The sequence below is a fragment of the Aquila chrysaetos genome, chromosome Z (assembly GCF_900496995.4).
Source record: "Aquila chrysaetos chrysaetos chromosome Z, bAquChr1.4, whole genome shotgun sequence".
Taxonomy (NCBI): Eukaryota; Metazoa; Chordata; class Aves; order Accipitriformes; family Accipitridae; genus Aquila; species Aquila chrysaetos.
The window spans coordinates 85,269,326-85,283,985 of NC_044030.1; the positions used below are offsets into that span (position 1 = coordinate 85,269,326).

Consider the following 14,660-nt stretch of genomic DNA (forward strand, 5'->3'; position numbering starts at 1 on the left):
CAGCTTCACCCCACTTTCTGCGTGGGGATTTCTGTGATTTTGGCAGCTGGCAGCACAAGCCCGTCTGCTGCCTTTGAAAGCAGCTGCGGCTTCAATTCATGGGCCGCGGACAGAGACTGTCCGTAATCTCCCTTTCCATGATTTCCCGCTGGAGAGCTACTTCAGCACAACCCCTCCAAAATCCATATCCCCTGAAGGAAACTGGCTTGCATCTGGTTTTGCCGGGAAGGGGCAAAGTCGGGAAACTTGTTACAGCTGCATCCTGCAGCCCAGTGGAGTTGGGTTCAGCTCAGTTCAGGCTGCCGGAGGTCTTCTTTGCAAAACAAACCCCTGGCTGCTGGCCCTGCACCTTCGGCTTGTTTTTAAAAGCACGAGGCTCAGCTGATGGAAATAAAGCAGTGTTTTCATGCCCTCTGCAGTCACCAAATTCAAATCCCTCTCCCTGTGGCTGCTCAGACTCACATTTCAGTGGTTAGGACACACGGTTGAGTGTCCAAACCCACGTCGTAGCTGTATTCCTGCTATTCCTGGTGCATGCGATTGAAAAGGTTGGCATGACACGGTGCCAAACCAAAAAGGCTGAGAAGTGCTCGATGAAGGGAGACACGGTGCTGTGCGTTCTCAGTCCCGGAAGGTAGATTTGATGAAAACCTTTTAGCTGCAGTGAGAGCTTTTCACAAAAGCTCGGTTTAACTAAGCTTGAAAGTTACAGAAGTAAAAAAAAAAAAAAAAAAAAACCAAACCACGTTGAAGTCAACAATAATTTGCTTTGACATTTGTTCCCGGCGCTCCCCAACCCCCTTGCTTGGAAAACTGCCTCGTTGGCCACGGGGAAACACTGACCGCATCCCCGTGGGTGGGGAGAGACCGGGGGGGCGGGCTGCGCTGCGGGGCGGGCCCGGGGGCGGCCCCACGCGGGACCCAAAGCCGGTCCCTGCTCGGGAGTCCCAGACCTGCTCCCTCTCTCCTACGCGATGGACTGCGGCGTGATCACCTCCAAGACCGTCCTGCTGCTGCTGAGCCTCGCTTTCTGGGTACTGCCACGGGATGCTGGGACACGGGGGTGCGGAATGGGGGGACCCGGACCCGCGTGGTTTACGTGGGGGTTGCGGTCCCGGGTGTTGGATGCGACGAAGAGATCTGGCAGAAGGAGATGGTGTCATGGGACGTGACTGCGTTCTGGTTAACGGGGTTTCCAGAGTTAATCGGGAATTTAGTTTACCGGTGTGCAGGTGACTTACTAATTTCTATAGGAAACCTTCCATATATATTTTTAGAGAACAGGAATATTTGGGTTTTTAAGTTTCTGACCAAAAAAAAGTGGTGTTGGAGTTTGATTTTTTTTGCAGGGTGTTTTTAATGTAGTAGGTTTTTTTAGTAGTGTTTTTAAAGGTGTGTCTTTAAAGCAATCTACAAGCTAATTTTGTGACTGGAAACAAATGGAGCTGTTTGGCTGCAGCAGGATGAGGGTATTATGCAGGGGCTGCCCTCCCAGTTTGGGGTGAGGAGTGTTTGGGGGAGGAAAATGGCTGAGAACTTTGTTCCAATTATGTTTTGGTATAATTACGCCTTTCCAAATCACTTCCTCAATAATTACTTACAAGCAATCAAAAAAATGAGGGTGGGGTTGTGTACTTTTTGGTTTGGGGGGCTCCGCATTGGAGGCTTGTGGCACGGCAGCCTGGTGACAGTGACAGCAGGGCCTGGGTTAGGTGGCCGCTCAGAAGAGGCAGTGATTATTCTTGTAGCCAGTCTCGGGCTTTTCCCCTGCGTGGGGAAGTTTGCGTAACACCCCCCCCACCGCCCCGTCATCATCCAAGGACTCACGTGCTGCTCTGAGAGAAGGGGCCCAGATAAACCTCATCTGTATCAGCAGCGTGGTTTGGGCGTTCACATCTGTTTTGTAGCACTTGAGTATGTTCAAAAGAGTGTTTTGCAAAGGATGCTTTCAATGTGCTGGTGGTAGCCCGAGAGCGAGGGTTGGGAACTGCACAGCCCGGGTTAAGGCTCAGCACAGCAGCAGCCTCCCCCGGCTCTGCTCTTTCCCCATCGCCTGGCTGAGCAGGACTGGGTAAAGGGGAAGGCAGAGGACTCTTCTAAAGCAAGGAGGATTTAAAGAGAAAAAACAGAGGTCTCCCAAAGAGAGAAGCTACGTGGGGGGGGAGGGAAAAAAAAAAAATTTGAAAACTGCTTGAATTAAACCTTGAGGTCTCGTGGGGTGTCATGCCCTGTTTTGTAAATATAGGACTTGCTGCTGGTTGTAGTTAGGAGCTTGTCCCCTTCCAGTCCCGTGCCTCCTTTATAGGGGCTGAGCACAATTTATTGCTGTCTGTGTTCCAGGTAACTCTCATATCGCTAGCCTGAACAGCGCAGGAGGCTGTGTTTACTGCTGCGCGTCAAGTAATGTGATCTCACTGTGTACGCTTGTTTTGTGGTGATTTTTTGAAATACCTGCGGAGAAACATTGGAGCATCCCACTGTTTGTATGTGGAAATCCCCTGAGCTTCAGCTCAGGCGTACCTCAGATTAGCATTGTTGCTTAGCTTTTTGAAAATCAAACAACAGCCTTATGTCCTGGTCTCTGGTACCAGAGACCTCTGGTACCTTTTCTTCTGCCGTAGGAGAACTCTCTAATTGTGATTGGAGCTAATAGGTCATCTGGATCCACGGACCACCAGTAATTATCCTTCTGCATGTCTGTAGCCTCTGAATGTGGGGTGACCCAAACCAGCCTTTTGGGTTTTTTTATCCTAGGAAGAGCAATGCAGCCCCAAATCTTGTGGCATTTAGACGCTGCCACCACCATTACGTGTGGTAATTGCATTCCTGCAGCAGAACTGCAGAACCTGGAATTCAGGTTTTGGGAGGGTGGGGAAGGAGGAACCAACTCTTTTATGCTCTTTCAGAACATTTCTAACAGTTGGGGCTCTACTAGTAAAAGGCTCCAGATCATTATCAAAACATAAGATTTGCAAAGAACATTAGTCCTTCTCTAAGGAGTAATTCGTGCTCAGGCATTGCATGCTGCAAACCTTGCCCAGCTTGGAAATGATTATGGAAAATAATTCACCACCTGCATATTCAGCAGCTGGTGCAGTTAATGGTGCTTTGACAAAGGTTATTGCTTAGAGATGTCCTAAAAAGGCAATAAATCCTCTTTTGGATCTCTGATTGTTATCAGAGTGCAGGAGTGAAGAAAAACAGATTTTGCAGAATAACAAATAATAGCTTCCTAAATGAGATGAAAAAGCAACTTCTCTTACCCACCAGGCTCACCATCATATCTGTGGGTCGTTCTGCTATGGGGTGGGGGGGAAAGGAGTGAAGGGGATGTAGGTGTACATAACCCCCACAAATAAGGCATTGATTGAAGCTCTTTAACTACAGTTACCAAGGGTGGTGCTTCAAGCTGTGGGAGATCTGTCCACCTCCAATTTTGCTTTTTAGCACCTACTAATTAGGTCCAAGTGTGTGGTTATTTTGGTAAGCGGGTGTTGGCCTGTTCTAGGTGAAGACTGGGGATGCTGGTTTAACTCTGGCCACGTAAAAGAGGGAGAGCGAGGGTTGGAGGAGACTCTGATCTTCTTGGCGATGTCTTGTGAGGGGACTTGGCTGGGTGGGATGTGATGATGCTCCTTGAAGGAGCGAGGTGAAATGCTGGGATTCGCCTGCTGGTCCAAGGGAAGGAACTGGGAATCTTAAAACTAGATTTAAGTTTCATCTTCTGATATTTCTGTATAACATGATCTGAAGGTTGCTTTTCTTCTAAGCTACCTTCTTTAATCCCAGAGCTGTGCTGCTGAATTCAGCCATTAGCAGCTTGTACCTGCTCACCTTTTTCAGCTTTGTTGTCACTAAACAGACCTCTGCTTCCAGAGAGGGTTTGGCATTCACCAGGAGTCCTGGGGAGTTCATCACTAGAAGGGTACCTTAAGTGTTGCTGCAGTGAAAATCCTGTTTGCCTAGGTTTCCCATTCACTTTTTATCAGAGGTGGGCATATCCCCAGCCTTGCTTCACTTACCTTTATGCTCTTCTCTGCTGTTGGGCAAGTTATTGCCTGGGTAGTTTTAGCAGGACTGGTGAATTGGAGAGGGCAGAATTTGATCTGCTGACAGCAACAGTACTGTCCAAGGAGGAGAATCCCAGGAGAGTGATCCCAGCACTGATCTATGGCAGGGTTTGCTCTGCCTGCAAGCGATGAAGCCAGACTAGTTTTTCCCCAGCTGATCCCTGGCTGCACCTGCACGCGCTCCGGGTTCATTTGAGCCGATCACGGGTTGTTCAGGAGCTTTATTGACTCTTCAGAAAACCCAGTTGGGTTCTGCCTCTTTGCTAAAAAGAGGCGTGAACTACAGTTTCTGGGTTGGGATTTGACTCCAGATGGCTGCAAGAGTTATCCATTGACTGGAGAATAGAGAGGAGCTTTGCCTTCCCACCTGGTCCCTGTTGAAAGTGTCCCAGCACTGCAAAGCTCACAGTGGGTGGCTGTCCCCTGTCTTCCTTCTCCACCCTCTCCAGCACCCTACATCAGGGTTTTTTTTGCAAATATATTTGGATTTGTGACCTGGGAGTTTCCAAGGAGCATAAATCAAATGTGTTTTGGGGTACTAGTGTAATCTCTGCTTTGCGTAGGTACTCATGCTGGTCTAGACATCCTGGAATATTTGTCTGTTTGGTCTGTGTTTAATCTATCTCCTTTGCCCTTGGTGCATCCAAGACCAAAAACTACTTGTTTTCAACCTTATGGTGATGTGCTGAGTGATGTGAGAGGGTGTACTAGAAGCTCAAGGAATCACAATATTGATGTGGTATCACTTTTAAATAATTTTTAGTAATTGGGAGGGATCAACTTATCGGTAAAAAAAAAAAAATTCCTGCATCTGTGAATGGTTTGAAATCACTCATGCCAGTGATGGGTGGTTTGGGAATGCTTGCTCTGAAGCCTCAGTCAGAGAGAAATCGGGATACTTAAAAAATAAAACCCAATGAGGAGGAGAATTTTTAATCCCTCAATGGGATTAAAAATGTAGTGAATAGCAAAGGTTATGCTGGAGATTATTGGTGCTAGAAACACATTTATTTTTAAGGATGGAGGTATTCTCCAAAGCGTCCTTAGAGGTCTTGGTGTCAGCAGGCCTGTGACCTGTTTCTCACCTTTCCTCCATCTGTTCTTAAGCAAATCCTTAATCCTGTCTGTAGCTGCCCGCTGTGCGTGACAGTGAGGTATAGGCAGCTCTGACGGCTTTTAATGCTCTATGTGATACTTGACAGGAAGATAGAAGAGCTGTGGAAGCTCTCCTCCCCGCTCCGGGTCAGAGAAATGATGCTGATGGGCCATGGGCTCAGTCTGACTCACAGCAGCGTCCGTGGTGGAAAAAGCTGCTTAACCAAGACCTTTATTTTTTTAATTTTTTTTTTAGCACATCCAGCGAGTAAAGTTGTGGTCATTCATCCCTTTCTGAAAGGGCTCAGGACAGGTTTCCCTGTGGGCTCCTTGTTTCTGCCCCTCTGGTGGTACTGGCTGGGGCTCCCTGAACCCCCTGGGATGGGGCAATGAGCTGGGCAGAGCTGGGGAACATCTTGAGCATGAGGAGTGTTGGGTGGGAAGTGGTGGGTTTGTTTCCAGCTCTCCTGTGAACTTCTTGCTGAACTGTGGGGGGGAAAAACAGCCGCGTGAACTGGAGAGGTCACTGGAGGGTGCTGATGCCAGGGCTTGGTACTGGACTTGGCACTTTGCGTGATCCTCTTTTGCCTTGAAAGGGTAAAGTTACTCCTTATTTTAAACTACTCTGCCCAAAATGAGGAAGCAGAACTTAACTGACTTTCAGGAAAATGTGCTCTGCCATATGCGTAGGGGCCTCACGGACAAAATTAAAACTGAGATGTCAGTGCTGTGTGGTCAGGAAAGGGGAGGTGTTCAGATGGTGATGCAGGCACAGTGCAAGAAGCTTCACCCTTTCCTGTCTGCTTCTGGGGAACAACCTTAGTCTGACTGTCCCCAGTAGTCCCTGAGGCCGTGAAAATGCTCCTGTTAGATGGCCGGGCTATGGGTCTGGTCCTAAACACAGTTTGGTCTCTTCACAAGTCACACTGTTTGCAGGTCTCTGAAACCAGAGGTCTGATGTTGTAGAAGTGCCTCTGATAATTACAGCTCCTCGAGAGGTCCCATTTTGCTACCCCTTTGCAAGAAGATCAGAGCTGGAGGATACTTCGTGCAGGGGGAATAGAAAGCAGCTCTTCCCTGTAGTTGCTGTATGAACTGGGCGTTTCCTTCATTTTCCCCCAAAGTGTTGCACTACCAAGCTGCATTTGCTTTACCATGGAGCTGGCAGGATCCCTTTGCGGCAGGAGAATCCCAACCTGCATTTTTCTTCACAGGAAGAAGCACACAACAACCATGCGGCCTTGCTCCCCATGTTCCTTCACTTTCAGCTGGGTGACAAGCAATATGTCAGCGCAGATTATAGAGGCATCTGCCCCGTTACCAGCTCCGAGAAGTTTCCCCAGGCTGTAGGATTAGCTCCACTGTGTTTTAGGTGCACTTTGCTATTCAGTTTAGTTGCAGGATCTGGTGGCTGAGCCAGAAACAGCTTGTTAAGAAACTAGGGTGGTTCTGAAGGCAAATATTGAACTAGAGGGTGTTTTGTGTCTGAGCTGGCCATTCAGAGCCAAAACAGCTTGGCAGCGGCTGATAAATCCATCCATGCTCAGCTGAAGTTACACTCACAGCAAGCTCCTGCCCTGCACTCTCTGTCTGTATTTGGGGAGAATAAGAGTGAAAAGGGTGGTGCTGCTTTCTCCTAATAGTGATCCTGTTGTCCTCAGAGGTGCGTGATGTTCTGCGATTGTGGTCAGCAGCAGCACACTGACCCCAAGGCAGAGGTTTAAGCATTAGAAGTCAGAGGATTTGGGGCAGGATTCCTTGCTTTGCACTGGTGTGCAGTGTCTCCGCGAGGACATCCCACCACTTACACTTCATAGGATACGTGCTGGCATTTAGGGATGGGAAAATAACCCTGGAGTTAGGATCGGGAAACAGAAGAAGACATGCTTGGACAACTCTAAGGAAAACATTTATTTAATATAATTTGAAAACAAACCCACTAAAACCAGAATCACTTCTTGAGTGTGTGGGTTTGCAGCACCTAAAAGCTGCAAGTAGATGCTGGTGTAGGTTTTCTTTTTTTCCCTGAAAGAGAGCCACAGGTTTTCAGAACCTTTTGGCTGCTGCTTATTGTTTTCATTTGAGGGAGGAAAGGAAAAAGCAAGAGCTTCCCACCATACCCACCAAGCAGCCCTGCGGTGTGTTTTGAAGGCTAGCTGAAACATGCCCCGTAGTTGTACATTGCAGCTGAATATTTAGATATAATGTACTTTGAAGAGTCTCCCGTGGCTTTGTGTAAGTAGGCTCAGTACCGTTTTGTTGGTTAGGTCCCACCTCTGTACCTCACATGAGGTGACCGTGGTTTAAAGGTTTTAAAATTGTGGCTAGTGACTGGCACAAGATCAGTGGTATGTCTCTCCTGGTGCTGCTGGCAATTGAGGACAATTTGGTAGGGGTTCGCAGCTTTGCTGCTTTTTGCTCCAACCCAGAGCCAACTTGCTGAGTTCAGTATTTTTATTATTTTGCAAATCAATGTTTTCACAACTTGAGAGTCTGAGGGAACACAGAAATGTGTGCGCTGGGTTTTTAAATTGCTAATTGCTTTTTTTTCCAGTAGAAAAAAGTGGAGAAAGAGTTGAAGCTATGGGCTTCCAAGGCCTCAGAAACTCAAGGACCTGTAAGACAGTGGGGAGCAGAGCAGAGCTGTGCGTGTCCTGGAAAGCAGCTTGCCAGAAAAGGCCCTGGGGGTCCTGATGGTCACCAAGCTGACCATGAGCCAGCAACGTGCCCTTGCTGCAAGAAGGCGGAGGGTACCCTGGGCTGCATCAGGAGGAGCGTTGCCAGCAGATGGAGGGAGGTGGTCCTTCCCCTCCACTCAGCACTGGTGAGGCCACGTCTGGAGTGCTGGGTCCAGTGCTGGGCTCCCCGGTAGAAGAGACACGGACATAATGGAGAGAGGGCAATGATGATGATGAAGGGACTGGAGCATCTCTCCTGTGAGCAAAGGCTGAGAGAGCTGGGACTCTTCATCCTGGAGAAGAGAAGACTTGGGGGGGATCTTATTGATATACATAAATACCTGAAGGGAGGCTGCCAAGGGGACGGAGCCAGGCTCTTCTCACTGGTGCCCAGTGACAGGAACAGAGGCAATGGGCACAAACTGAAACACAGGAGGTTCCCTCTGAACATCAGGAAACATTTTTTCATCATGAGGGTGACAGAGCACTGGCACAGGCTGCACAGAAGGGTGTTGGCGTCTCCATCCTTGGAGATACTCAAAAGCCACTTGGATGCGGTCCTGGGCAACCAGCTCCAGGTGGCCCTGCTTGAGCAGGGGGTTGGCCCAAATGACTTCTAGAGGTTCCTTCCCACCCCAACCCTTCTGTGCTTCTGTGACCTCGTACCTCACCGGTGCGTGGCCAGCCTGTCCGGCGGTGGCCATGAGCTATGTGTGACCGGGAGCTGCAGCAGATGGTGGGTACGTCCCCTCCGTAGCAGTTGTTGCCTGCACAGCCATCTGATGGGCATGCTGGAGCCTGCCTCCTCCTCTGTACCACAGGTGGAGGGTCACATGCTGTCCTGGATGAAGCCAGATCACACAAGTGCAGCCATTAATTGATTTATTGTTTAGAGAAATGAACACCATAAGCAGGGTAGGAAACAGTAGCCGAAGCCAGGAGGTCCCTCCCAGCTGGCAGAGTTTTAAACCTGGGACAGGAAAAGGGAGAGGAATCTGTGCAAGTGGGATGGGAAGTGCTGAGCCAGGGTTACCCTAAGTGCTGGGAAAAAAGAGCTCTGCCTTGAGCTAAGGGAGACTGCTAGGTCTGGGGAGCTGCGTGGTCTGTACAGGGTAAGTGGCATTTAAAACAGGACTTGTGAAGTTGTTAAAGCACGCATAAAATGAAGAAGGCTTTTGTGGAAGTGCTCAGTGCCTTTGTTTTCTCTGAAGTCACTAGAAAACCTGTTGACTGCACGGAAATGGAGTAACGCAGAAGCTAGGGAGGACTTGAAAATCTGGTGGCAAATGGGAAGAATAAAACTTGTAGTACAATAAAGCAGCAAGGGAGCCAGAAAGACTAATTCCCCTTGCCGTGCATGGTGGCTGTTGGGTAATCAAATAAATTGTTTATGGAGGAAATGTTGTGCAAACCCTTCCGAGCAGAGGATTTACCTATCAAGGTAAATCAAAAACCATTTTTGTACACAAAAAAACCCAAAGATAAGGAGTGTCTTCTGTGTTAAGGGGGGGGTGTGCAGCTGTAATTGAGATCAGTGTTGTTGGAGCTTGATTCTAGGTATGGGGGGCATGGGGACAGCACAGTAGTGGCAAACACTTTGCAAACTAATAAGTGAAGATGATATCCTAATCTGTCCTCTGGCAAATTAAAATTACTGAAAAGGTGATAGCATCCGAGTGTGATGGGTTGACCCTGGCTAGTTGCCAGGTGCCCACCAAAGCCGTTCTATCACTCCCCCTCCTCAGCTGGACAGGGGAGAGAAAATATAACAAAGAGCTTGTGGGTCGAGATAAGGACAGGAGAGATATCACTCATCACTTACCGTCATGGGCAAAACAGACTCAACTTGGGGAAATTAACTCACTTTATTACAAATCAACCAGAGTAGGGTAATGAGAAATAAAACCAAATCTCAGAACACCTTCCCTCCACCCCTCCCTTCTTCCCGGGCACAATTTCACTCCCGGCTTCTCTACCAACCCCCCCAGCGGCACAGGGGGACGGGGAATGGGGTTTACGGTCAGTTCATCACACGTTGTTTTCTGCCGCTTCATCCTCCTCAGGGGGAGGACTTATCACACTCTTCCCTGCTCCAACGTGGGGTCCCACCCACGGGAGACAGTCCTCCACGAACTTCTCCAACGTGGGCCCTTCCCACGGGCTGCAGTTCTTCACGAACTGCTCCAGCATGGGTCCTTTCCACGGTGTGCAGTCCTTCAGGAGCACACTGCTCCAGCGTGGGTCCCCCACGGGGTCACAAGTCCTGCCAGAAAACCTGCTCCAGCGTGGGCTCCTCTCTCCACAGATCCGCAGGTCCTGCCAGGAACCTGCTCCAGCGCAGGGTTCCCACGGGGTCACAGCCTCCTTCGGGAAACCCACCTGCTCCGGCGTGGGGTCCTCCACGGGCTGCAGGTGGAGATCTGCTCCACCGTGGACCTCCCTGGGCTGCAGGGGGACAGCCTGCCTCACCGTGGTCTTCCCCACGGGCTGCAGGGGAATCTCTGCTCCGGCGCCTGGAGCATCTCCTCCCCCTCCTTCTTCACTGACCTTGGTGTCCGCAGAGTTGTTTCTCTTACATGTTCTCACTCCTCTCTCCGGCTGCCGAATCTGCCTGTCCCAACTTTTTTCCTTCTTAAAAATGTTATCACAGAGGCGTTACCGCTATCGCTGATTGGCTCGGCCTTGGCCGGCGGCAGGTCCGTCTCAGAGCTGGTATTGGCTTTCTCTTGAACACAGGGGAAGCTTCTAGCAGCTTCTTACAGAAGCCACCCCTGTAACCCCCCCTGCTACCAAAACCTTGCCAACAAAACCAATACACCGAGTGAATGTAGTTGTTTGATGTGAGGGCAAAACATCAGCATCGGGTATTGTATTGGGTGAGGTGCTCTGACTTAAATCACTGCTATGCAAAGATACTGGTGAAAAAAGTGGTTTTCAAGCCTTAAAATTAACTAAAACACCTCTGTGAGCTGACTGTCTAACAAAGAACTAGAAGGAAATGGTTCAGAAAGGGTTTGTGTAGATATTGATAGTTCTTCCGGTACGTATTTGTAGTATTTTGCTGCAGAAAACAACTACTATTACTCCTTAAATTGTATTATTTACCCTATCTTTCTTTGCCCATAAAAAGTTAACAATATGGGGGAAAAGTCCAATCAGTCCAAGTTTTGTGCTGTGGTAGATATTAGTGCTGGCCCTGGGAAGGTCCTGTCTGAGAACTGATGTGGGAGAAATGCCTTTTTTTAAGTGTCATTATCTCAGTTCTTTTACTGTATAGAAGATGCATGTGGCTGAACACACTTGTTTGGTGAATTTGCAATTTACCCTGTTCTTACAGCTTTTCCTTTTAACACTATAGCTTTATTACTCTGTATTTAACTGACCAGCCTTTTAAAAAGAAAATCCTATACTGGTCCATATTAACAGACCAAATGATCAAATCAACACTCTGAAATTGGAGGATTCTGAGATAAACCTTCAAAAAAAGCCCCAGAAAACCTTGAACCAACAAACACTGCCTTTTAATTTCATAGCTAGTAGGTTGGCTCCTTTACTGTATTTTATTTAGGTTTTGTGGGGGACGAAGAAGCCTATGCTGATAAATGCAAACGAACACAAACCTCTGTTCCCAGCCATCATGTAAGGTCAACTTACTAAAACAAAGAAGGAAAAGTAGAAAAGTATCTGTTCTGCTTGACTGACAGATGCAAACATAGTAATTTTTTTTTTTTTCTCTTTCTCAGAGCAGTGGTATAGAGGGAAGTTTAAGGGGGCCCTTCTATGGCTGTGACACTGATAAAGTGTCATGAAGTACTTGCATGGCCATAAGTGTCTCTAGAAGGGCAGGGGCTCATGGTCATCAGCATATAAAAAAAATTCCTCTTCTGATGGCGGAACACGAGGTAAAAATCTTGCTGTACTTTAAAAAAAAAAAAAAAAGTTCTACCCTTTTCCAACAGCTGTCCTGTTCTGCATCAGTGAGACAGCTTGGGCTCCTATAGCCATCCAGTCCTATCCCCTCCTGTTTCCTGGGCAAGACTGAATATTCACAGTGCTGTGTGTGCATTATGTGGCTGGAGAGAGTTCCAGCTTATTATATATGTTCCTGCAGCAGACCACCACTGTATACCTGCCTCCCTGGCTCAGTTGGCTGGGCTAAGTATGGAAGAGGTGGGTGAAGTCAGCTTGGTGAGTAACCCTGCCCAGGTCCTGCCCAAACATCAGCCTAGGAAGACCCAGTTGTTACAGCTTTGCTTTCTTTTTGCTCAACCCCAACAAGGAGTTTATTGTTCGCACTCAAACAATTTAAGATCTCTGCTTTCTGTCAGAGGCACAGGATATAACAAAGCAAGTAATTCTTGCTTAGGTCCTTGAATGATGCAAGCTGCGGTGGGTGAGACGGCAGAGACAGTTGCAGCTGTGTCGCTCAGCTGCGAAAAGGGGTTTTCTTGCAAAATTTCCATTTGCCTCATCTCTTCAGCTTGTTTTATGTGCATCATCAGCGTTGTAAAGAAATACCAGCAGTGTTTCCTGGGGCCCTGGTGAGTCAGCTGGGGATGTTTGGGGAGGAAGGGTTAAGGTTAGGGTGTTCTGCTTGGCGGAGGTGCAGGCTTGCTGGTGGACCACAGCCAGGTGCAGGCAATGATGCAGCCCCACGGACCAGGTGAACTGGTTCTCCCGTATCAGCATTGCATCACTCCTTGGCTGCCAATGCTGGGGTTTCTGCCAGCCACATTGGGCCAAGCCTCTCTGTGCATCATGTGATCCTATTCTGCACTGAATTCTTCTGAAAGAAAACTTCCAAGCAGGAGACAAAAAAAATTGTAAAGAACAATAACAATTTCTAGTGGGAATTTCTTGGAATAATCCTGGCAACCTTGTATATAATTTTAGATGTGTTTGAGAAGGTGTTTGACTAATCATGAAGAAGGAATTATTTGATCTCTTCCTCACCAAAAGTAATTACTTAAACTGGCCTTTGTATTCGTGAAAATTCTTTTTTTTGAGATCCAACAGAAGCTGTTTAATTGGGCATACTTTACACTTTTGACTTAAGGTCTATCTTCAGCAGTGCAAAGGACATTTCTTGTTGTACTTCTCTTGTAGAGAAGTTTCATCTTAGATCTAGGAATGGGCTGAAGGTTTTGCAATGCTGGGGGGAAAATCCCTCCACCAGATTTTGAATTTGCCTTAAGTACTGGGAAGGCTTAAGGGGAGAGCTCAGGTTTATGTTCCGAAATATTTTTCATCTTCGCTTTTGAAGTTTGGCTCTGGGACTCATCTGCAAAAATAAAACAGGGAACAGATCGTTAGCTGAAATGCCTTCCACTCCTGAGTGACCCTGCTCTTCAGGCTTCAAAACCTTCACTTTGAATTAAAAACCATGGGTGAAGTTGTGGCTGTATCTCAGTTTGTGGGGAAAAATGTGAACTTCCTTTAAGCTAGATCTTTACCCAAAGTCTCTTATTTTTACCTCATTACACTTCCTTTTTCTGCTTGGAAGCAGAAGTTTGGAAATTATAATAGACCTCTTGCTGGCTGTGTTTCATCTCTGACCAGAACCCAGACAAAATCTGAATGTCACAATAAAACCTACTGTGAAAGTGCCGGTCTATATTTGCGTTGATAAAGTTTGGGCAAGAATCTCCTTGAACTCAACACTGGACCCTCTGATGTTGGCTTACTGTCGTGGAGCTTCGCTAGTCCTGGCTTTATGGGACTTCTGTGAATTGGCTTCACAATTTTTTATTTTTTTTTTAAATTTGTGGTAGCCCTTTACTAGCAGCAAGGTTTTTCTTACTTTCCAACAGTTGGTCCGTCTTCAGCATTTCCTGTGTGTGCCTCCTTTGCATTCTGTGTTGAGCACACTGAAAATACAGAGAAAACTAGACATAAAGTATGGATGAGAGATGAAGAACGTGCCTATCGTCTAAATCGCTTGCAGAAGGATAATGGAAATATTGGGGGATTCTTTTGTGTAAAACATCCTATAGGAAGATTAAGTTGTGAAGCAGACTGTCTTTAGAAGTACAGAACTACTGTAAAGGCTGGGACTAGAGTGACACGAAAGAGCAGCGCTTTGCATCCTCCAAATATGACAAACGATTAACTTTGCACTTTGCCCATTAACTTTTACACATTAACTAAGTCACAAGGCTGTTTCATTGTGCATGTTTTAGACATGACATTGCTGCTGAATGCAGATGACTCATTTACTTGCCAAAAACATGGTTTATGCCTTTTTGTACCCTGGTTGTTTGGCCTGTTCTGCCTTTCCTGCAGTAAAGTCACCCCTGTTCCATTTCCCCAGGGGCTGCCTTCCTCTATCATGATCCTTTCTGAGGGTCTCGCAGTCCTGGTTTTCTCTTGGGGCTGTGGGCACTCAGCGGTTGATGACAACTGCGGTGGGACATCCCAACCTGGGTACTGAGCTGCACCAAAGGCTGATGGCCTCAGGAAAAACATTCTCATTAGTGGCTGTGCCCAGATGCAAGCGCCTGGTTTAAAAGTGCATGTGCAGGAGGCTTTGTGTTGCTAGTGGCCGGCTCCACCTTTGGTTTGGGGTGACTACCTGGGAGTACTTTCTCTAGCCTGGAATTTTTAAAGCCCTATCTCAGCTCTGTGTTAGGTTTGCGGTGATGGCAGCATCAGAGAGACCAAGGATGAGGTGATTTTTGGGGTACAAGCACGGTGGCTGGGAGCATCGCCATGTTGTATCTGTATTCATGGTGGAGGATTTATGACTTGGTGCATGCTGTAGAGTCGTGGTGCACCTGCCTGAAATTTCCCCAAAACCTGAGAAATTAGAATACCATTA

At 47.6% G+C, this 14,660-nt stretch overlaps 2 protein-coding genes across 3 annotated transcripts in view; one reads left to right on the forward strand and one right to left on the reverse strand.

The window, feature by feature from the left end:
* Positions 1-10,290, reverse strand: part of CFAP53 (cilia and flagella associated protein 53) — a 35,494-nt gene extending 25,204 nt beyond the window's left edge. The window contains exons 1-2 of the mRNA XM_030005725.1: positions 10,280-10,290; positions 1,828-1,833 (exon numbers count right to left, since the gene is read on the reverse strand). The gene's annotated coding sequence lies outside the window, so the exon portion shown is untranslated. The remainder of the gene's footprint in view (positions 1-1,827; positions 1,834-10,279) is intronic.
* LOC115337442 (tetraspanin-36-like) overlaps positions 1-14,660 on the forward strand; it is a 29,381-nt gene that overhangs the window by 6,716 nt on the left and 8,005 nt on the right. The window contains exon 1 of one of the 2 annotated variants that reach the window (XM_030005728.1): positions 902-1,034. The exons of the other annotated variant lie outside the window; for it this stretch is intronic. Within the exon in view, the coding sequence (XP_029861588.1) occupies positions 975-1,034 (60 nt within the window). The 5' untranslated portion in view covers positions 902-974. Of the gene's footprint in view, positions 1-901; positions 1,035-14,660 lie in introns of those variants that run through there. 2 annotated transcript variants of the gene reach the window in all.